Source organism: Mytilus trossulus, chromosome 9, assembly GCF_036588685.1.
Source record: "Mytilus trossulus isolate FHL-02 chromosome 9, PNRI_Mtr1.1.1.hap1, whole genome shotgun sequence".
Classification (NCBI taxonomy): domain Eukaryota; kingdom Metazoa; phylum Mollusca; class Bivalvia; order Mytilida; family Mytilidae; genus Mytilus; species Mytilus trossulus.
Genome location: NC_086381.1, coordinates 75,310,286 through 75,334,104, shown reverse-complemented (window position 1 = coordinate 75,334,104; position 23,819 = coordinate 75,310,286). Strand labels below are relative to the sequence as shown.

The window sequence follows — 23,819 nt, the reverse complement described above, 5'->3', positions numbered from 1 at the left end:
AAATTGTCAAGTGTGTCAATTCGTTTTTCAATTTTATGCAATAGTTCATCCCTTTCTTTGGAACATTCATCTAAACATTCTAATGACTTATTTCTCGGAGAACCACATATTTTACAAAAAATATAGTCTACATCATTTGCTGTTGCACATCCTTTGCATAACATGTATGGTCGTTAAATATTAGCAATATTAAAAACCTACAACAAAATAATTTTTTTTTTTTTTTTACCACTATACAAATTGACAAAATGTTAACTAAATATTCATATTACACTTTGATAGAGAAAATAAACAAACTCTAGATATGATACTACCACTAAATTCCTACATGGGATACACATTTTAACATACTATATACATTATTTGTCAATATACGCTGGCCATCCTCATTCAAATGGACATTATCCCTTGAATGTGAACTGTGAATGTTTACATTGTCCATGAATAACCACTTATGTTCTATGCATAATTGTTTTATTGTTGCATTTAAACTCTCTGATCTTATATTAATGTAATCGTCTCTAGTGATAATTATTGATGACATTATAACTTGTACATGCGTAAATTTCTTACAAATGTTTTCTAACAACAATGTTAAAGATTCAAGCTCATGATGTGCTACAGATAATTGGTGAAATTCATTCAAATACAAATAACATTTACTCAAATTATTCACACCAGCATGCACAAAAATGGTTTGTGGTGGATATCTATCGACCATCTTTTGAATGTTGTACTGTACATTACGAATAAGGCCTCCACCTTCTGAATAAACATGTACCATAGGGTTCCTGAATTTCTTATCTGATAAAAAAAATCTGATCATTGAATCACCGACACACAAAAAATGAAAATTGGAAGTAATCGTAGGGTTATTTAGAAAAAGCATTTTCCCATAAGATGAACCGGAAATGAAATTCTGCACCCTTACCGCCCATAAATTCCATGGTAAACCATATCTATCGGACACATAGCCTTTTTTCGTCGGGTACTTTAAAACATCTTTTTGACCTTTGATGCCTACAACAAATGCATCACTTATGAAATTTACGAAATTAGGCAGCCATAAAGGCGTAGTGTTCTCCGCTCTTATCACAATAGTATAACTACAACTGTTTTCTTTCAAAAAAGTCATAACTGGTAGAACTAGATTGAAAGGTGGAAATACGTAACAGTTTTCCTGTTTGTTAATCTCTTGTGTGAAAACGTTTATACCCAAGGACAGAGGAGATTGAAAAGGTGTAAAATGTTTTAGAATATTTCCTTGTTTGTCTTTCATGCTATTTGAGTCCAGAGCCATGAGATCTAAAGTATGTCCAGAATTCCCTCCGAAATGCTCTTGAATAGTCTGCCATATTGCTTTCGTAATTGTTGCGTCACACTTTGTTAAAGTACGTGAAGGCGCGTCAGCGAGGTTTTGTTTTGACGGTATATAGTACAGGTTCAAAATAATGTCAGAATCAATAGTAAATTTGAAAATATCTTTTATTACGGAATTCAACTGGGATGACCTTGACCCCTCGTTGTCCCACGCATATATCAAAGCTTTGTTGTCAACATTTGCGTCTATTCGAAAACCCTGAATTTTGTCTCTGAATGACTTTAAAACATTTAATAACGCATATGCTTCTAGAATCATAATTGGCAGAGAAAGCATGTCTGCCTCCCACGAATCACCTACAGTATGTTTAATGTCACTAATCTCGAAAACACCACCCCATTTAAAGGTGGATGCATCTGTAAAAATAGTCACTGATAAATGTCTCTCCCTTTTCCACTCTAATTTACCTTCCCATTCATCTAGAAAACGCCATGACGTAATTTCATCCTTGAGATCTCCATTTAACGCTATGCCTGACTTTGATTTTATACCGAGAGAAATCGCACTATTCATTTCGCGGGTATACAGCTTTGCTGCAGGGACTGCTAACATGAAAGAAATACACCTGCCTGACAGTTTTTGCAAATCTAAAACGGATAATTCGGACTTCGCAAGACAAGCTTCTCTGAAGCCTACAAACTTTTCTTTTTACTTTCAGTTAACCTAAAACACCGCTCTACAGAGTCTACCTTAAATCCTAAAAAAAACTGGCGATTGTGTAGGTACAAATATAGTCTTTGTTAAATTCAAACAGTATCCGAGCCTGGTTAATATTTCACATACAATGTAATTTGCTAACAAAGCGCTTGGTATACCGGGTTCTATCCCTTCACTTCGAACTTCTTCTACCAGTCTGTCGTCAATGTACAGAAATATAGGTATAGAAAAATGTTTTCGTATATAAGAGGTAGGTTGCATATTCAAAGTATGGTATATGTAGCTTGACAATTTGAATCCAAAAGGTAGGGTCTTACACCGATAATAATATCCTCCCCCCTGAAAACCAACAAGATTGAATGACTCCTCTGATAACCGAACATTATCAAACCCAGATTTATCGTCTATTGATGTGAAATAAGCACCTGTTTTAACTATCCGGGGAATATCTTTTAAAGTATCTAAGTTGAATGGTACGCTTTTGATCCAATTATTGAGATACATAAGGTTCACACAAAGTCGAGGTTTTGTTGGTTCTACTGTTAAAGGGGCTACTATATGCGGTGGTTGTACTATACCCACTTTTCCTACACATTCAAGTGATCCATTTCGTAATCTCTCTGTGATCGTCTTAGTTATAAAATCAATAAAAGGAATACAACTGTTCGAATTGTTAAACATTCTTGGTGGAGGAAATTCGTGGTCATACTTTTCTCCCCAAAATTTCCCTTTGAAAATCGTTATATAATTATGTATGTTTACCCCGTTTTCTATCCAATCTAAGACTTCCTTAGTTTGCGACGAATTACACATAATATGCTTCCATTGATCTACACGCGTATGAATTTGCCCTGCCTTAAAAGAATTTGGGTTTAAAAAGACTAAATTGTCAATCGACGGATCCTGACCTTTTATCAATGATGCACTAAATGATTCTTCCGCTGAATCTGGCTTAATTTGTAACTCCTTTTCACTTAAAAGTTTCCCCTCTAAATTGACATACGATGCTAATCTAATAAATTCATTGGTCGGGTCGCTATCAAAGATCACATTTTTTTCCCATGGTTTCATTCGAAAATTTTCCTGAAATTATATATATAACTTGCATCACAATTTAGTTATATAAGGTAATTTATATATATTTATATCACATGTACAAATCATGCCAACATTTAATGAGCAACAACAACGAAAACATAACGTTAAAAGTTCAAACTAGTTCTGGGGTGGAGGGATAAGGCAATCTCTAGCCATATGACCAGGTTTATTGCAACGATAACATATCAATGGTGTGCGGGGTCTTGACCTTCGTGGTTGTTGAGAAAAACGTGGAGGTGAAGGTCCTTGTGGGTAACTAAAACGATTGTAACCGTAATTATAAGGCATTGGCTGAAACATGCCATACCCTTGTGTATTGACATCATCATTATTTTTTGTCAGTCCGAAATTTTTCATAAGTTTTTGTTCTTTGTCTAAAATGCTCTCTTCTTCTCTGTTACAGACTAATTTTAGCACAAGTGCTGCAGCAAAAGATGGGTTAGACTTATGAGAGTTGAATCGGTTTAAGATTAAATTTATCTTGTCTTTAATATCACTGTTTTGCTTTCTAGCTAAACTTTCAAGGATTACAAGTCTCTCGTGCAAAACATCAATATCCACCTTTGGTCCCTTGGATGCCTCTTCTTTGACGTCCCGCTTGGCTCTTTCCAAATCTGACTCCTCATCTGCTGTTTTCTTTTCTTCTAACATCTTTTCCAGTTTGTCTATTTTGTCCTCCAGGGCTTTCATCTGTTTGGGAAAATCACATATAATAACACTTATTGTTTATCTTTGTACAACCACAGTTCTAAACTAATTAAAATGCATGCATACCTGCAGTGTTTGTTGACATTGATTGTTACGGTTAATATACTTCTTAAGACTATTAAATCATACACATGTTGTTAATCACTGTATTGTGGATAATTGATCCTGTCCAGCTTCTCGTACAGCTGTCACGCGTGACGTTATCTGAACTTTTATCATACACAAATAAATTTGATGAGAAAATCTTAGGGAAATAACTGACTACTTATTGCATAACATCCTCTCATATATCAGAGTATTAGCATACTTTTCCAGGTTTTGAAATGAATTTTAAGCATTTTTATGCTTTCAATTACACAAAATTAATCCTCTCTATGTCGTACTCATCTAACCACAATTTATAAATAAACATATTTAAATTCAGTAAAAGAATGAAAACGACAATGCACATTAATGCCTTCTTAGTAACAAAGGCAGCCTGTCATCTTCATTTATTTAAAATAATTAACAAAATTAGAATAATGCGTAATAATTATTATTTTTATTTTTTTTAATCTTTCGCTGGTTGCTTTCCTCAATTTAAACAAATAAAAGCCTACTAACTAATTTCGATTTATTAACGACCCATTTTGTACCTCCTGGTTTTTTTTTTTGGTTTTTTTTATTATCTTTCTTTCATTTACAATCATTACGGCTTGGACATAATTTTCGCTTTTTTTCCCCCTTTTTATTTGCACTTTCTTCCAAATGGCCCTGTAATTGCAAGTGACACTCTCCTGTAAACCGTATTTTCAACGAATTTAACAAAACTTATTTCATATAGTTCTTCCACATTATCATTATTCTTGTTCTTACTATAACATACGTTAGCATTTAACATTTATGTCTTATGGTTGGTCTGAAAACCGAAACATGTCTTACATATAACGACATACATTTCTCTAGCGTATCTTTTATTTTTATTTTATTTTATTTTTTTTCTAAACTGAATTATTTTATACTTTTATACTCTTTTATACATGTGTGATATAATAAATTGCCAATGAGACAACTGTCCACATGATCAAAAATTAAAAATTATCATGTTATATCACCGTACGGTTTCAACAATGAGCACATTTTAAAACATTTTGTTTCCTTCTCTCTTTCAAATTGAATAAAAAAACTAACAATTACAATAACTAACAATAAACTTAAGTTTTAAACATTAACGGATTTACTTGGAATATACTAAGAGCAGATGATTAATACCAAAAGGTTATTTTAGAACAATAGAAAACAGTTAACGCTCTGACCCAATCTGTTTCCCAGTTTGAAAAAACAATGGTAATGATAAAATTAAAATAAATAAATAAAATAACAAAACACGCACATTCTAGAACTTCAAGTACGCATGCGCGTAGCAGGGGTAACAGGTCACATATTTTCGATAACCGTTAATATTTCTTTTACACCATACTATTTACCATGCTTTTCATACCTATTTCTTTTTACAGTTAACCAATTTTTTTTTCTTTCATTTCCTATATACATGTAATATTTTCCGTTACTATTAACAAAAAACGTTTTTCTATTGCCACTCTTGTCTTTATCATTAATTCATCCTTTAACCGCAAACAATTTATAATTATCTCGTTAATTTCATGATTGCTCTCTTAAAACATTAATAATAATCTTAAATATTTCAAATACTTTTCTTCAACATTAATACCTATTTTTTCTCTTAAAACTACCGATCGTGCATTGACAACCCTTCGTCAATCATTTTTAAATTAATCACATATTTTTTCACTTAACCTAAAATCCTCTTTTCACAGTATTTTAGCCAATTTTGTATCCAATTTCATTCTATTTGTTTTCCATATCTATCTCCTAATTTGTCTTTTCCTAATTTACTACATTTTAACATAATTATAACATAATTATAACTATTATTTCCCATTTTTCTATATGATTTTCTTTCTTTTATAACAGATCTGTTTTCTCTAGACAGCTACCACATTGTTTAACCTTAGACATTTCATAATTATCTCATGTATTTTTTTATTTCTTTCTTTTCTTTCTCTTGATTCACAAATAAAAATCTTTATTCGAGGAAAAACATTTTTTAACTTGTCTCTCTTAGACAGTACATTCCTTTCTTTCTCTTTGTATACCAAAACTTAAAAATCCTCTTTTCATCATTCTTAACCTAAAGACTTTTTCTTTTCTTTTCTTTTCTTTTCTTTTTTTTTTTTTTTCTTCTTTTTTTTTTTTTTTTTTTTTTTTTTTTCATGCTAAAACTTAAAATCCTCTTTTCATCATTCTTAACCCCTTTTTTTTCTCTCTCTTTCTTGATTCATCAATACACATTTTAAATATCGAGGACAACTTTTCTTAACTTGTCTCTTTTAGACAGTTCATTTCTTTCTTTCTCTTTGTATACTAAAACTTAAAAATCCTCTTTTCATTATTCTTAACCTAGACTTTTTCTTTTCCTTTCTTTTTTTTTTTTTTTTTTTTTTTTTCATGCTAAAACTTAAAATCCTCTTTTCATCATTCTTAACCACTTTTTTTTTTTTTTCTCTCTTTCTTGATTCATCAATAAACATTTTAAATATCGAGGAAAACTTTTCTTAACTTGTCTCTTTTAGACAATTCATTTCTTTCTTTCTCTTTGTATACTAAAACTTAAAAAATCCTCTTTTCATCATTCTTACCCTAAAAACCTTTTTTATCATTTTAATCATTTTCCCCTCATGTATCATCACTAAAAACCTTAAATATTTCGATGAAAACTTTTCTTAACGTCTCTCTTTCAAGCTCTTCATTTCTTTTCTAATGTTACTCATCCCTTAGATCTGAACGTAATAATTATTTACACTTTTCTATTAAATAAACTTCCTTTAACTTTACAGTTCCCTTAAAAAATTAACCGACGCCAAAATTATTTTACGTTAACCAAAACCATTTGTAACACGAGACTCTTTCGCATACAGTTTGACCCAATACACGAATTTCTGTTTTATTGCCCGGATCAAATAAAATATGAGCCTTCAAAACCTCTAATACCATAACCAATAACAAGAAAAAATTTCTGTTTTGCCCTTTTTTACTGATTAAACTGTTCTTACCCCAGTTGCGTCATTTGACTTTCTCTTTTTTCTTGGTGGATCCGGGCGGTTAGATGGCCCAGCCTCTTCATCCTCTTTACTCTCCTGAATAGTAATGGTACACTGAAGTGCAAAATGCAGGAGTTTGCACATATTCTCCCTTGAATCCGGGATTCCACCCAACAGTAATAGTTCTTCTAACTTTACACCTTTAGACTTTGCAATACTTGTTAGTTCTGCCTTACTTAGGGTCGGCAAACACTTCCCATCATAATCTTCCATTTCGGGATCTTCTTCTTCCCGAAACTTTCTTAACACTTTTACAATATCCATTTTTGCGTCTGATAAGGACCGCAAACTCCAATCAACTGACCAGACCACAAGATGACCGCGTTATCTTATATTCGAGGCACCCAAGGGTGAACTTGTAATAGGAACAACAACTAAAGGAAATCTTCCATATCAAAGCCATGATTATCTTCCGCAATCAGCCGTATGATGACCATAATTTATTAATTACCACTATTACAGCTAACAGTAACAGTTATGTAGACTATTGGTCATAAATAAAAAGATATGTATAAAAAGAGGAATATATATTTAATACACACCTTCCCCTGTCCCATTGGTACATGTAACCTCTAGCACCTTCGATCGGCAAGATTGTCGCATGCAGACTAGTTGAATCGATGGTAAAGGAGTATGATGGAACATTTTCTAAATTTGTGTCGTCTTCAACTGTCAAATGTTATACCTGGTTGGAAAATTTCGAAAATTTGACTTATTTGGTCAAACAAATATTTCTTTTCTTTACATTGTTGTTAATCATAATATTTCAAAATGTATAGAGCCCTTCAAAGACTTATACAGAGACAAACATGTATTGTACGCTCAATATACATTTTGTGCGCTCAATAAAATCATATTGTGCTAAAAAAATATTATTTTTTGCGCTCAATGAAAATGAAAAGATTGTAATAGGACAATTCCTTACTCGGCAGTCTTCGGTACAATGAAATCAACACATAAGAAGGCGACAATAAATGCGCAGCAGTTTCAAGATGATATGTCCAATGGTATTTTAAGTAATGTCCTATTGGTAGGGGACATCTGCGTGTTATGGATTGTTGTAGAAATGAGACTTTGAAAATTTTGTTGGTGATCACCTGTCACAAAAAGGAAATCATTTTGCATATGTGGCAATATGTTAGTCCGTCCATTGTTCGCCCCCCTAGCATATTTCTTAAACACTTCTTATTCTTATTGATACTATTGCTACCACATCTAATGATTAAACATACAACTTTAAATATAGCGCGTCAGGATTAATTTTCACGAATAACGCTCTGAATTAATATTGAAAGCTAAGCTAGGATTTATAAATAAATTTCAAAAATACAAAAAAAAAGATATTAAAAGGATAGCCTAAAACCATCTTTTTTTTTAGATGTGTTTAGTACTTGTTACCAATCGGACGAGTCTAGCCATTTCCAACCGATTTTTACAGTTTGTACTTATGTTGTACTGTTAAATCATAAGTCTAGGTTAAGCAGAAGGTTAAGCGCTGGCGAACATGTTAAAATAATCCCCCACATTCTGCATGCCTGTCCCAAGTGAGGAGCTTGTAATTCAGTGGTTGTCGTTGGTTGCTGCCTGTCATATTTCGATCAAGCCTGATTCTTTTGTTTATATAGATTAGACCGTTGGTATTCCCGTTTGAATGGTTTTACACTAGTAATTTTGGGGCCCTTTATAGCTTGTTGTTCGGTGTGAGCCAAGGCTCCGTGTTGAAGGCCGTACTTTAATCTATAATGGTTTACTTTTTAAATTGTTATTTGGATGGAGAGTTGTCTCATTGGCACTCACACCACATCTTCCTATATCTATGAATAAAGCTCTAGACTTTCTCCGTTTAACTGTTTCCAATTATGTCATGCCATTGACTGCTGGGTTTAATGGCAACCTCGTGGTTAAAAGTTCATAAGCAGCCACAACAACCAAGTGGTAATTTGTAAAAGTAGCACTTTGTAAATACGGGGCGTCCGAAGCATTTTACCCGGGTGACCATCATGAGATACATCAATAGGAAATTAAAAGTATACTTCATTCTAGTAAGTTTTTTGTGACTAATCTTTCTGTACTGTTCACTAGTTCCCTTACTTCTATTAACGATCTCTATATTACAAAGCATACGAAAAATAATGGAGTTAACTATTTTTTTAGTGTCAAAAACTCTTTGGACATTTTGGATACATCACGTACACGTACTTTTGATGGTCCGTCCAATTTAGTTGACATTTATAATTTTTTGACTCTAAACACTACACTACTACACAATTAAATTATATACAATTACTGTAGGTCTATGTGGGTCTTTGAAAAAACTTGCTGCAACCCATATACAGACTTTTTCTGTAATGAAAAAGGAAGATTTTTTGAAACATTTATGTTCGTTTCGGCATTAAAGTTTTTCGCCAGGTTTCAGGTATTATTTCTGGCACACATTGCACCCATTAATTTTAATAACCGATTGGTTGTTGTTCTTGTATTGTTATGAATCACAGTTGCCAAATCAGTAAAGATCCGTTTGAAGTAATAGATATATTTAAAAACACTTACCGCTACCTTGATGATATGTCTGTTTTAAATAATAATTTTTTTTTGCTTTTTCTGCGGAAATTTACCCAAAGGAACATGCTTTAATTTTTGTTAAACAGACAGCAATGATTGTCTTTTTCTAAATTTGAATATTTCAGTTTCAAACGGGAAACTCTATACCAAAAAGAGACGATTTTTCGTTCTTGATTGTTAATTTTCCTTTTTTTTGACGGTGATGTTCCTTATCTTCTCTTACGGTGTGTATTTTTCACAAATTTTTCGCTATATGCCGTTGTCTGTAGTCGGATTTTAGATTTAAATTAAAGTAATTTATGTATAATTGAAAATATAACTGAAAAATGTTGACTCAAATCAGCTGCCTTAAAATTAAAAAAAAAAGAAATCCGTACTGTCTGTTAAAAAACCTGGACGTTTTGAATATTGCGAGAAATAACACGGACAATGTTAAACGATGAATTTTAATTAAAACAGTAATCAAGTGTTGCTAAAAGGCGGAAACGGAATACGGCACGAAATACGGAACGAAAACGGAAACAGAAGAATAAATTTTGCATGTAGTCATGTCAAGTTTAGGAATTTTTGTCAACTGTTCGGACTCCTTGGTTTTTTTTAACGATATATGGTAAATAATTTTGCCCCATATCGCACACTTTTCTTTGCATATAAGACTTTAATATAGCTCATAAAAGGTCATTTTTTATTTCACCTAGCTACATCACTAAAATAAAAGATTTTAAAGCATAAAGTTTTGAAATGATTGGCATGAAATGATGAGACTATGTTTTTATCAAATAAGGGCATGCATATTGTACGTAATTTAATATCAAATAAGGGCATGCATATTGTACGTAATAAGGGCATGCATATTGTACGTAATAAGGGCATGCATATTGTACGTAATTGATGAGACTATAAAATATCAAATAAGGGCATGCATATTGTACGTAATTTAATTGCGTAAACCACTTACAATTGTTCCAGTTGTTTATTTATTTCAATTTATACTTGAGACCATGGCCTAAAAGATGGATATTCGCCTCGATTCTAGATAGGTTATGGAGTAATACGTTTTTGGGGGAAATGCTTTCGTTATTTTTACTTTCAAATTGTTTCCTTTTTTAATGCTTTCAATGCTTTCAATTAAGGTTAGTGATGTGGCAATCTTGTTGTGTTTTTCTGCATTGGTGATTTTCCTTCTATCTTTTCTTGTATAATGGAAAGAAAACGTCAGAGAAACCCGATGGAACAATGAAGTATGGACTTCAACAAATAAGGAAACATGGGAACTAGACATAGAAACTTGGATACACTTTTGTTTTTTGTAGAACTTGACAAAAGCACTCACTATGTACAAAGCCTTTCTCACCCAATTAAAATACTGAAGTACGTTGTTGGTATTAACGATGGAAAAGCATTATCATATTTTTTGTATGCGCTCTTAGACTTAAACATCAATAAATACGAATCGGTGTGAGAAAAACTGGCGGGAAAACAGTACATGGATATACGATTTGCACAATGCCCTTCTCAAGTTAGCCGCAGTCATGTCTTAGGGTTTCTGAAAATCAAATTGTCCACAGTTGCTTTGAATGCCATGCCGCTTATTTTTTCTCAAACAATTTAATCCAATTCAAGAAGCCGTGAATTTTATTTTATAATAGTACAATTGAAAATATTGTCATTCATTCAGTATGCTGCTTTAAGCATTGCTATAATTAAAAACATTAACAAAGACATGAATTGATATTCATTCACACTAAAGGAATGTTGAAATTTGAAAGTGACTCGAATATAAACTGGTAGATTTTAAGATTTTTGTAGTGATAAGATAACAGAAAAATCATTATTCTCTGGGTTTTTTTATGACTAAAAAGATACTCTATTTTACACTACGCATCTGATCGTTTGGATGTTTCTTCTGGCCAAACACCTGATTATATCCAAGATATCATTAATATGTAGACTAAGTAACACCTTACCCAGGACAGTGCCTTGAGTTACTCCAGAATCAACGACTGGTTGACCAGTTTGATTTTGTAAAATTTACCTCTTTGCTTGTGATAGCATAGGTATGAGTCAATCCAACAAAGTGTTTTACCTGATATCCCGTAACTGTTTAATTTCAATTTTAGTTCAAACAGGGCTGTGTCGAAGGCTTTTGCAAAATATTATATACATATAAGTGTTTGGTGTCATTATCAATATTTTTGGGGCAATCACAGATAACAGTACATTGTCGCAACTGCAATACTTAGGAAAAGCATGTTTTTCATTGATGATATTATAATGATCTAGGTGACGCATTATGTTGGAGCATACTACATGTTTGAGCATCTTGCTGCAGATAAGGCAAGTTAAGGAAACTTAGCGGTATCGAATGGTTAGCCTTATTACACATGGACAAATGTCTGCTGTTGTCCGTTCCTCAGGTATTGAGCTGGTATTGATGGATTGTTGAAAAAGGTGACTAATGATAGTTGCTCATTCATTTAATATTTTTCAAATATTCTAGGGCTTATTTCGTCTGGCCCTAATGCTTTTGATATATTGAGTCCATGTTTTAATTTGTTTCGCCCCTACTTAAGTAATTTCTATGTCTTTCTATTTTGAATATAATGGTTTCTTTAGTGGTACATATTCAGTTGATGACTTTTTAGTTTTTACAATTATAGTGAATTGTTCATTCAATGTTTTTGCCCTGTCATGGTCGTTTTCTGCCGGTAGACCTGTCTTAGTCTTACGTGATGGTATACGTTGAGAGTTCTTTGTAAAGCTCACCTGGTCCAATGAGCCAAGTGAGCTTTTCTCATAACTTGACGTCCGTCGTCCGTCTTTGTCGCTGTTATCTTTTACCATTTTTTTCCCCTCTGAAACTACTGGGCAAAGTTTTACCGAACACATATCCTATAAGAAGTCGTCTGACATTTTTGGTTAAACTTGGCCACAGCTATCATTGATGTATTAAAAAAATGTTCCATAATTATGCCTGCCAACCAAGATGGCCGACATGACTGAAAATAGAACATAGTGATAAAACGCAAGTGTTGTCTATTATTCGGAAAACCGCTATGAATAGAGAAAAGCTGACCGGGTAGACATGTTCAGAATGTTGAGCTCTACCTAATATACATTCACCTCAAAACGGTCAGACGATTGGTATAGAAGTTATCGCCCTTAAATGACGAATTTTACCATTTTTTCATGTTTGCCTATTATATTGAAATATAAAACAAATAGATAAAAAGATTTAATAGCAAAAATATACAAAGAGGTAAAAATAGTCGAAATCGTTATTCCACTCTTATTGGTGTTTTTGCTTATTATCTTCTTTTAAATTATAAAAGATAGATAGAAACGTCAAATGACAAAAACAAACAACAAGACAAGATCATTCTACAAACAAGTCAAATTTTGCTGTAATAGTACGTAAGTAGACTATTTACAAGAGTGATTGCCCTTAAATGACTGTTTACCCTCTTTTATGTTTTGGGTTAAAATCTAAGATAGAGAGCAACTGTAAACAGAAAATGGTCAACAATTCCAGATCATCAAAAAAGAGATTTTTGTCATGAATCTATTGATTATATAATGTTGGAGAGTTCCCATTGTTGAAGATGCACATAGAACTAGATGAGCGACATATGCTATGTATAGCCTATAGTTATTTTTAACTGTTATGTATTTCCAAAACTGTTTGCTATTTTCTTTGATACTGTGTGATTTCGTTATTTCAGTCTTTATTAATTTTCTTAGTTCTCACCATTTTTTTTCCCAAGATAAATAGTTCTGTCCGTTTCCGTTTCCGTTCCGTATTCTGTTTCCGCCGTTTAAACACCCATTTTGAACAAAATATGTATAGTATTCATAACAAGATAAACAGTAATGCATACAACTAATAGTCTTGCGAAATAGCAGGCAATCTGTCTGATCGCATGTTATATCATTCAAAAAACCTGATATACACTCGGAAAAAGTGCACCGATTCCTTCGAAAAAACACCATCTCAATCGGAACCTATACCTACCGTGATTTTAGGGCCAGAATTTTCATTTAAAGATGCGGATATTACTCATAACTGCTAACCGAACCCAATCCCTGAGGCATCTTTTATAAACTAAATTCGGCAGTACACAATCGGCCTAGTTCTTTACCTGAATCTGCAAATTTTGAGATAGATTTACAAGATTGTTTATTTGTATAAAGGAAAAAAAATGATTTATTGCATTATCCAATATGTTTAAACAAACACCAAATATTTGTTTTTTTAAAATCAATTTTTCAACTTAGTCATTTTAAGGGGAGATGACTCTTATAGTAAAAGTTTTATTTGGAATGATAGTGACATTTTCAATTTCAACTTATAGCAAGAAAACAAGTTCGGTGACACCATGCTTTTCTTTTTATTTTCTTAAAGCATATAACTAAACATATCTTCTCATATTTTATTTCAAAATTCTATCTCATAGATTTCTTTTTATTCACAAAAAAGTGTTTTTTCATGAACAATCTATGCAAATTTGGGCAATTTTGCACGACTTATAGCTTGAATAATTGCACGGTGACCCATACTATTTATTATATTTTTAAAAAAAACATAGTAAAATCTTCATTTTGGCAAAGTACAAAAAAAATTTATATCTGAGGAAATATATACCGATGATCCACCTTAACGATACCGAATGACGTTACGCCACGAGTTATCGTTCGTGATGTTATTGAACAACTTTCACAAATATCAGTCAATGCAGCAGATTCCATCGTGTTTCTGGCGGTTGTCGACACAATACAGGTAAACCTTACGCTGTACTATTAATCGCGAATTGATTAAATAATAAGAATCCATTTATTTTTGGTAAACATTTTATTATTTTTAACTGTAACTTTTCCTAAATGCATAGTGCCGAGAAATTTGATGCAATACATTAGTTGACATTGATTGCTCCGCCGTCTTACGACAATTATTCTGCCCATTCTTTACATTTGAAAATATACTTTTCAAACTTTCTGTTTCTATTGATAAGAAAGCATTTGTACGATTAATCTATATATATATTCTTATACATAACAGAGTTTTTTTTATTCTTGGTTATTTTTTTACAATTAATTCATATTTATGATGCACGCAGTTTTGAAAGTAGAAATCCAATTTATAGAAAGGATGATGTGTGAAAATACGGGGAATTGTACCACTATTAATGCAATTTCGTTAAGAAACTCATTCGTTCTAAATGGTCGCCAAAAACACCGCTAGTAAAATAGAAAAAGGAAATTTCATTGAAAAAAATACGAAAAAACTCAGACAGAAAATAGTTTAACTTGGTTATTTAGCCGAAAAACTTTCCTTGTGTTCCAAGTGTAAACAGTCTTTGAAATTTATTGGACTGTACAGAATAAATTTAATATAAACACTAAGAAAAACGTTAAGCACCCCACGTTTTTTCGAATTGACAAATATTACGGTAAGGTTCATGGGATCCCGGAACAAATGGTGGCAAGAATAGTAATGCAGCCTGTTAGGACATAACATTAGCTTTAAAAAAAAACATAACAAATTGCAACAAAAATGATAATTTAATGAATAGATTGTCACAAAACCACAAGCCCAGTTTAAACAATAAACATGTCCATTTTAAGTATGGACCTTCTGAGTTCGCTTTACATGATACTATTGTCATTTCACTTAGAAAACGTCCATTGTTAGTCTGTTAACGATATCCATAGTTCAATATTCAATATCAGGTGAAACCACAACGTGATTGGATTCAGGACTAAACACTGCGTCTCATCCCTCTAGTTGGTCGTCGGATTGCCTGCTGTGGTATTTGCCGCCATTCCCGGTGCAATGCTGAAAACCACCGAAAGCTTTATTATTGTGAAGCCAACTTGAAGGTGGTCGTGTGGTATAGCGCACCGGATACAGTGCAGACGATTTGGTGTCACGATATCTCAGTAGCAAGGGTTCGAATCCCGGCAAGGGAAGAACAAAACATTTGCAAAAGCAAATTTACAGATCTAACATTGTTGGGTTGATGTTTAGACGAGTTGTATATATCTATACAGGCCTCTACAATAACTTTTTTTTCAACTTGGCCTGTAGGAGAAGTACATACCAAAATTTTCTTGTCCGAATGAAATTGTTACTTGTCCAAAAACATTCTACTAAAAATAAACTTAGTTGATTAAAGGAGAAAAACGAATTTAAACAATATTACAGAATTTGATGTATTTCTTTTGAAATACTTTTCAAAAATATGAGTCAAGTACAACTGCGAAACTAGTCTTGTCACAGGAATAATGTTCTAGTTTCATCAATTTCAGTCTCATCAGACTCTAAACATGAGGCACCATCTGATAGGCCTGTACACTCATTAGATTTGTATTCTTTTTTTTTAAGTTGAAAAAAGTTTATTCAAATGCAATCAATAAAAAGAAGAAGATGAGCCATCCTAAGGTGTGATTGCCAATGAGACAACTCTCTGCAAGAGACCAAATGACACAGAAACTAACAACAACAGGTCACCATATTGCAAGTATTGTTTTTTTTCTACTTATAATCAAATATGATTTTGTGAATTTTATGGTAAAAAAATAATGTGAAAAAAATTTCTGGTATGGTATTTATCATAAGGAACAGAATAAGGTAGCAAAATGAGGTACTGGTTTGTCTTGGTCCCGAAATGTCTCCTGCCTTGTCAAACTGTCTATCAATCATGTCTACTAAATATGTCTCCTACAGTGCCAAACTGTCTATTAAACTTGGAGCTGAATCTTTGAGGTGACAACTGTGCTGTAAAGTTACCTTATCTACAAAGCGCATCATTGATTTGGATCAGTAAGACTGGTTTCCAAGAAAAGTATACCTTTTACCTATTTAAAAGTACCTGATAAAGAACCAGTTAAAAATTATCGATTGCAAGTAAACATGTTGAAGAAAAAGGTTTTGCATTTGAATAAACAGAATTCAGAAACATGTCAAAATAATATTTGTTTTCTTGTTTTTTGTTTATAATTACTGTGTTCATCAAAGTTGAATTAAATCTATGTTCTACAGAAATAGTGTACTTGTCCCGACGGACAAGTTGGATACAGCTTTTACTTGTCCGACCTTTTTTTCCTCTGGTTCCGGACAATCGGACAAGCGTTATTGTCGAGGTCTGCTATATGTATACTGCCCTACTGTGAAACTCAGTTCACGTATCAATATTATTCATAATCCTACTATATTTCCAGCTTTAACTACTGCACCACCAAAGCTTATGGTAGCGATGTATGGCCAGAGTAAAGCTAATACTTTCTATGTATCTATTATATCCAGGCAGTTTCAACAGTATACTAGTGTTCAACTGGTCATATGCATGGGTGAATCATAAAACATGTATTTACTGTCATGTTTACAATTTACAGGTATAAGATTTAAAATAATGTATTCGTGTACTTTTTTTTTGCAACTTCAAAATTGGGTTAAGCACACTTTTTGTATCATCATCACACGCAATCCACACAGCATCAATCTTTGACCATCTACAAATAAACATAGTCCATCATAAAACACCGTAAATCTATTATCCATATTAAAGAGAGCACCAGTGGAAGGCCAACTTTCACACTTAACTTTCAATCATTTTAACATGAACAAAAGGAACCGTATCCGGTTACTACCTTCCCAAAACAATTGAGTAAAGTTTAAATTCCTCCCAATAAATACATTTGACTAAGATTAACGTTCATGCGCAGGCAAACTTGACCATTCACGCTAGATGCAAATCGGCAGTCAATTCATAAAAAAAAACAACATCTGAATAAATAGAAGAGCCCCGAAAAACGTATACTAAACCCCTGAATAGCAAATAATATATAATAGATATATTAAAGTCTGAAGGCACCGACTGTGTAGAAAAAAATCCTACATTCACAACAAGTCTATGCGCGGACTTGTAAAAAAATCACTCGTACGTAAATTTACAACATAAAACAATCTTTCAATGAATATGACCTTTTATTAAAACAATCCACAAATAATCAAATTTGCCAACAAACCAAAAAACAAAGATTTCGTACCCCCTATCTTATCGAAGTATCAGTTCATGCCACACAATGACTTAATAATCCGAATTCCGTTATTCCGCACATATATAAAATAGTTCTTGAGCATAATGCATCCTTGCTGCAGTCAAGAATATAATTCACTTGCGTTGGCTCTGACAGTGGTCGAGTATCAGAACCAATCTTTCAACATAATGTCCATAGAATAAATCCATCAATAGAAACGTTCAACTATAGTTATACTTCTTAGATAAGGGGGCACGACAAATGCATACACTGTCGGTAAGGTAAAAAAATACATTATGAAATAAACTTTTTTACACATCCTTGTTTTTATGAACATGAAATGAAATAATAACACCTGTATGTTTGTTACACAGCCGGTTTATTACATTATCTTCTATACTATTAAACGAGAAGACCTCATTTTGTGTGTCGCTTCTCTTCCTTCCACAATAAATTAATCATCATGCCTCTGTGTTCTAGAGGTAACGTGCATAGTCGTATTTGTCATCCATTTTTATGATTATTCAGATTGAGTTATTTTGGGAGAAAAACGACAAAATAGGTGTCCGGATATTTTTCCGTCATCAGACTGACTTTTAGTCATAGATAAGACTTTTTAAAAATGCACCAAAACAACCAATCGTATGATAGATTACAAGTATGAAAAATAAATTAGCCAATCAGAGCGTTTTCCATATCATGGTTTTTTGATCGCAAGAATCACAACTATTATACCTCTTGAGAGACAACTATTTTTCGGGTTTATCTACATGTAAACTACGACTATACAGCTTCTATGATATAAAGAGACTCTCTGTTTTCTGAAATATTTACTATCAAAGGGGTGATACCAGGTGCATATAATTGAAATAAGTAAAGCATCTGGAAACAAGAATGTGTCCATATAGTATACGGATGCCATATCAGATTTTTTTTTCTATGCTTAGTGGACAATGAAATGGGATACAATCTCTAATTTGGCATTACAATTAGAAAGATCATATCATAGGGAACATATTTACTAAGTTTCGGTTGGACTTCAACTTCAAAAACTCCCTGAAATTTTTTTTAACCTGAAGCGGGACAGACGGACGGACGAACGAACGGACGGACGCACAGACTAGAAAACATAATGCCCATCAATGGGACATTAAAAATTTATTGTTGAAATTGAAAGTAGTGATTTGGCCTAAATGAAAGTAGGGTAGAGGTTAGAGGGAGGCAGGACTCAACCGGGACGTCGGGATCGAGTGTTTTGAAGCTCGGGATTTCGGGATTGAGCCTTACGAGATGCGGGAATATTTTTATTGAATTTCGGGATATCGGGATATGAATTTCGTTAATATACGCACCTCGGGATTTCGGGATCAGGGCCCCTCCGACAACACCTCAAATAAGCCTTAGTCATTTATACGAGATTCAAATCCTACCATTGGCATGTTAATACGGCTCTCAGAAGGAAAAACACTGTTGGATTGTCCTAGAAGCATATTTTATAAAAATAATAATAAACAGTTTCATTGATTTCATGTTTGAAGCGGTGCATTTTTTTAATTCAATTTGACTTTTATTAAATAATGCATTGTAGCAAAGGGGAAGAATAATTGTGGTATAAGGAAAGAAACACGAAAATAATTGAATTTAACAGAAAGGAAACAAATAACGGACTTTGGAAAAAAGGGAGAGGGTCTTTGATACCTTATATGAAATTCTACAGTCATAATATCTTTTACAAAAAATCATCCTACAACAGTATACAAGCTATATATGCCCGCGATTTCGCGGATGTGTTCTAGTATTAATTATATTACAAGCTCAGCCCTCCACTGTCGCCACCGATTTTCTCGAGATAAAAAAAAAATCAAAGTAATGAGGTGCGGGAGTTCGAAAATGAAATGAAAAAGTTCTAAATCTAGTAAAGAGGGGGTCCCTACGCGGGCGCCATTTCAACGTAAACGGATTTTCGTGTGTAAACGTATTTTCTTTCATAATCTGCCTCATGACGTCATACCCCGCTAGCTCAGCCGTTTACGTTACTGGTAGTGAGGGTTCGGCCTGTGCTTTCGCTCCAGGACTTCGGTAAATGACATGAAAAGAAACATAAAAGTGACCAGGGATGACGATTTGTCAAGCAATGTATTTGCTTATATAACCCTTTTCTACATTTAAAAATCCCTGTACCAAGTCAGGAATATGACAGTTGTTGTCCATTCGTTTGATGTGTTTTATCATTTGAATTTGCCATTTGATTAGGGACTTTCCGTTCGAATTTTCCTCGGAGTTCAGTATATTTGTAATTTTGCTTTTTTTTGGTACTATTATTTGTATGTTTGTCTTTATATTTTGTAGCAATGACGTTTTCAGGTTATTTTCGATTTGTGATTTTGACTGTCCCTCTGGTATCATTCGCCGCCTTTTTAATAGAAAGTCGTTTGGATATATTCTGGAAGGGATTTTTTACATTTGCTCATGCTCTGACTGTTGATTTAAAACATGTGCTACCTTGGACGATTGTCTGATTAGGGACTTGTAAAAATTTACAATGATATTTTGTCACCGCAAAGGAACCTTTATTTTCATCAGGTCTTCTTTATCTTTGAATGAATGTTTCTACTGATAAACATGGGGTAACCAAAGTATATACCTTTCTTTGTTCGAAAAAGAGCTTCCCGCTACCGGTTTTTGGTAGGTTTTGTGCTGCTCAGTCTAGTTTTTTATGTTGCAATTTTGTAAACTGCTGTTTATCTTTTGGTCGCATATATTTTTTGCCATGGCATTTGCAGCTTGTCTTTGACTTATGAGTTTGAATATGACTTGTGTATTTTTTAACTAGTTTCTGTTTTTGTGAATGGTTGGACTGTCAGGCTCACTGTGTCGATGCTTCTTTTATTTCGTGGCACACTAAATAAGAACAAGAACCTAGTTTTGATTTTGCCTTTATACATATACAAAAGAATTAGACACTACTTAAAAACATATAGTGCTACAATAATCACATCAACAACAAAAAAACACAACTGTATCATATTAAAGTTGTAAATTATAAAGTTACTAGGTATTTAAAATAAAAGAGTTGCGCTAATACAAACCATTGGAAGGCAAAATGTATAAGAATTGAAAAAGGTTGACAAAATATAATGACTTTATATACACGTTTGGAGTGATTGAGTACAAGGAGAAAATTCTAAAGCATGAAGGCAGACTATTAATATTTTTGCAAAATTATATCTGACAAAAGAGCCTTCTCATGGGGTTTATAATTTTGTGATTACTTAGCTATTTTTACAGTGATTATTTGATAATCTAGGATGGATTTTTTATTATTTAATTATCTTGTTTAGAAAAATAATTAATGATTCTGTGATTATATTGGCAACACATTTGAGCGAAAGATACCAGAGGGACAGTCAAACTCATATATTGAAAATAAACTGATAACGCCATGGCTAAAAAATATAAAGACAAACAGACAAATAATAGTACACAAGACACAACAGATTAATTAGGTCGTTAGTTTTCTCAATTGCATTATTTCATATTTGTCATGTCGGGGACGACTACACGGTTTAGGTTTTTCTCATTGTTGAAGGCCGTACAGTTGCCTATAAATAATTGCATCCACCATGTTCTAACTTTGGTTGATAGTTAAAACAACTATCAAATAGTATCAATCTCCTTATTTTTATAAACATTTTGATATAGGCGATGAAAGGAAAAGGGGTTAAATTTTGTAAAACTGACGCAAATTTAACACAATCGACTGCTCTAAATAAAACAGACGTACAACATAAAAATATCTCATAAAAGATTCCAGGCTTATTATTGTGAACATCATTGTATTCTTTGTTTATAAAAAATGTACCGAACTCATAGGAAAATTCAGAACGAAAAATTCCCTTGTCAAATGGAAACACATCAAAAGTGGAAACAAATTTCATATGCCTGACTTGTTTCAGGCATTTCCTTATGTAGAAAAGGAAGAAATAAACCTGGTTGAATAGCTAGTCTAACCTCTCACTTGTATGACAGTCACATATATTGACAACAATGTGTGAAAAAAACAAACAGACATGATAGATACAATTTCAACAAAAAGAGGTACAGCAGTCAACAATGTGTAATAATCTTTATCACAATAAAAAAAGACAAAAATGTCAACAAAGAAAACAAAATGGCATATTAGACCAAAGCAAATAGGCAAAATTAAAAGACAAGAGTACAAAAATGACCAAAGCACAATACCACAATTGCGGGATGTTAAAATAATGAGCAAAAAAGTGAATTACAAAAAAAGGACTAAACAGTAATAGTAATTTACAAAGACACTATAACACGTAATTAGGGTGATAAACGACGACAATAACTAAAACTATACTGCAAGACCATCATGTATAATTGGTGAAGTTGCTAAGGAATATTTATCCACAAGGTCTTTGAGGACCAAAAATTCCTAAAAGTTTTGCCAAAAAAATTGGTGGCTTATTTGTAGCTCTAATGTTGTGGCTTATTTGAAACTCTAATGTTGTGGCTTATTTGAAGCTCTTATTTTGTGGCTTATTTGTAGCTCTAATTTTGCACTTAGTTGTAGCTCAAATTTAGTGGCTTATTTGTAGTTCTTATACCTATAATTTTGTTGCTTATTTGTAGTTCATATAGCTCTAATTTTGTGGATTATTTGTATTTTAGCAAAATACTCATCAATGCGCGACGATCGAATACAAATGTTTAAAAGGGCAAATCAAGAAGAACGTTCACTTGTATAGCAATGCGTGAAACACCACCAAACAACACATGGTGCAGGTAGCCTGATTTCGAACAGACAAAACATTTGCTTAGGTGTTCAACAAACACTTTTAAATATTTGAAAATATTATATATGCTGTAGCATTCTCCTGTTTTCATTGGATATTACGATCACGTGAAACAAGGGAAATTTTATATATCTGATGTCTTAATTGTTTCTATTTTTAAGTTTGACGCTATGTGTCTATTTTTAAGTGTATTGACGCGAAATTTCTATTCATATGTATTTTGAGGGTCTATATAAAGCAATCTAAATAAATTTAGAAGCTGTTCCGGTCCGAAATAACTCTACGTTATGACGTCACACATAACAACAATGGATGAAGCATCACAGGAGACGAACAGAAAGTTTGAAAGTAATATCAATGATATAATGCTAAATGCAGTATTTTGTATATAACTATGAAATTTCCAGCTATTTCACAAACTACGCCCTTCTTGGGATATACATACTATTGATATTTTGATTTGTTTATTTACTGGTTCCCAGGTGTGATCTCTGTGTTTCATATCACAGAGACACATCTTGACCAGTATAAATACACATGGATATCAGCCAAATTAAATTTTGAATGGGACCAAACGTGAAGAAAGAGGAAGTACATAATTGTTGTATCAGTTTGAGGTATACAAATGTTGAAAATATGCCACACGACCCTATGTTTAGACCTTTGAAAAAAAATAGTAGTGCATATAATCTTTCCAGTTTTGGATATAATTGCTTACGAAACAAAGTAAAAGTGGTACAATATAAGCTGTAAATAAGTTTATATGGTAAATTGCATTGTCTAAATTTACAATACTTCAACATTTGTAAATGGAGAAAAAAAATATATAAATGGATACTTGTATGCACTTTACAGGAAGAGAATAATGATAACCACCAATTGGCAAACAAATGCAATCTAGTAGTTTATCATATTGGTCTCTCCTGACATCTAAATGATATTAATTAATTATGCAAAAACATATTATCTTAAATGTAATTGATTTCTGAACGCAGGTGATTTCCCACTTGCATAGCAAATTATAAACTAAGTATATTTTACGAGTTTTTGTATAATCAACGGGTTGATGCAACTGCTGGGATGTTACGTTATAAAAGATATATATCACCAGCTCAATAGTCTGCACATTGTCTGTTTACTTAATTTTGAATGATAAAAACACTTAGATATGTCCCACTAGGTCTATGTGGCCTTACTAAACTGCGGTTATTACCCGTTTCCAACGATTCTATTAAAATACCATTAAAATTATTTTCTTCGACAAAATATGTCATTACTGTTTCATCATTATCATATCTGTTGAAGAACGAACTCATAAAGAGGATTCACTTTTTAAAATGAAGACTTGTTAACAGGGTGATAAAACAACTCCAAATAATTTTTTCTCTTTTTTTGAAATGCACG

General features: G+C 32.8%; 1 protein-coding gene across 3 annotated transcripts; it reads right to left on the bottom strand.

Moving 5' to 3' along the window:
• Positions 1-233: 233 nt before the first annotated feature.
• Positions 234-7,364, bottom strand: LOC134683414 (uncharacterized). 3 transcript variants are annotated; one of them, XM_063542700.1, is made up of 3 exons: positions 6,958-7,364; positions 3,698-3,826; positions 234-3,121 (listed from the first exon to the last, which is right to left on the bottom strand). In XM_063542700.1, exons 1-3 carry the CDS (start codon positions 7,267-7,269, stop codon positions 2,072-2,074), a joined length of 1,491 nt encoding a protein of 496 aa, XP_063398770.1. In that variant the 5' UTR covers positions 7,270-7,364; the 3' UTR covers positions 234-2,071. The 3 variants fall into 3 exon arrangements, with proteins under 3 accessions (XP_063398770.1, XP_063398771.1, XP_063398769.1); XM_063542701.1 differs by having other exon boundaries at positions 234-3,826; XM_063542699.1 differs by lacking the exon at positions 6,958-7,364 and having other exon boundaries at positions 3,698-3,794.
• Positions 7,365-23,819: the final 16,455 nt, after the last annotated feature.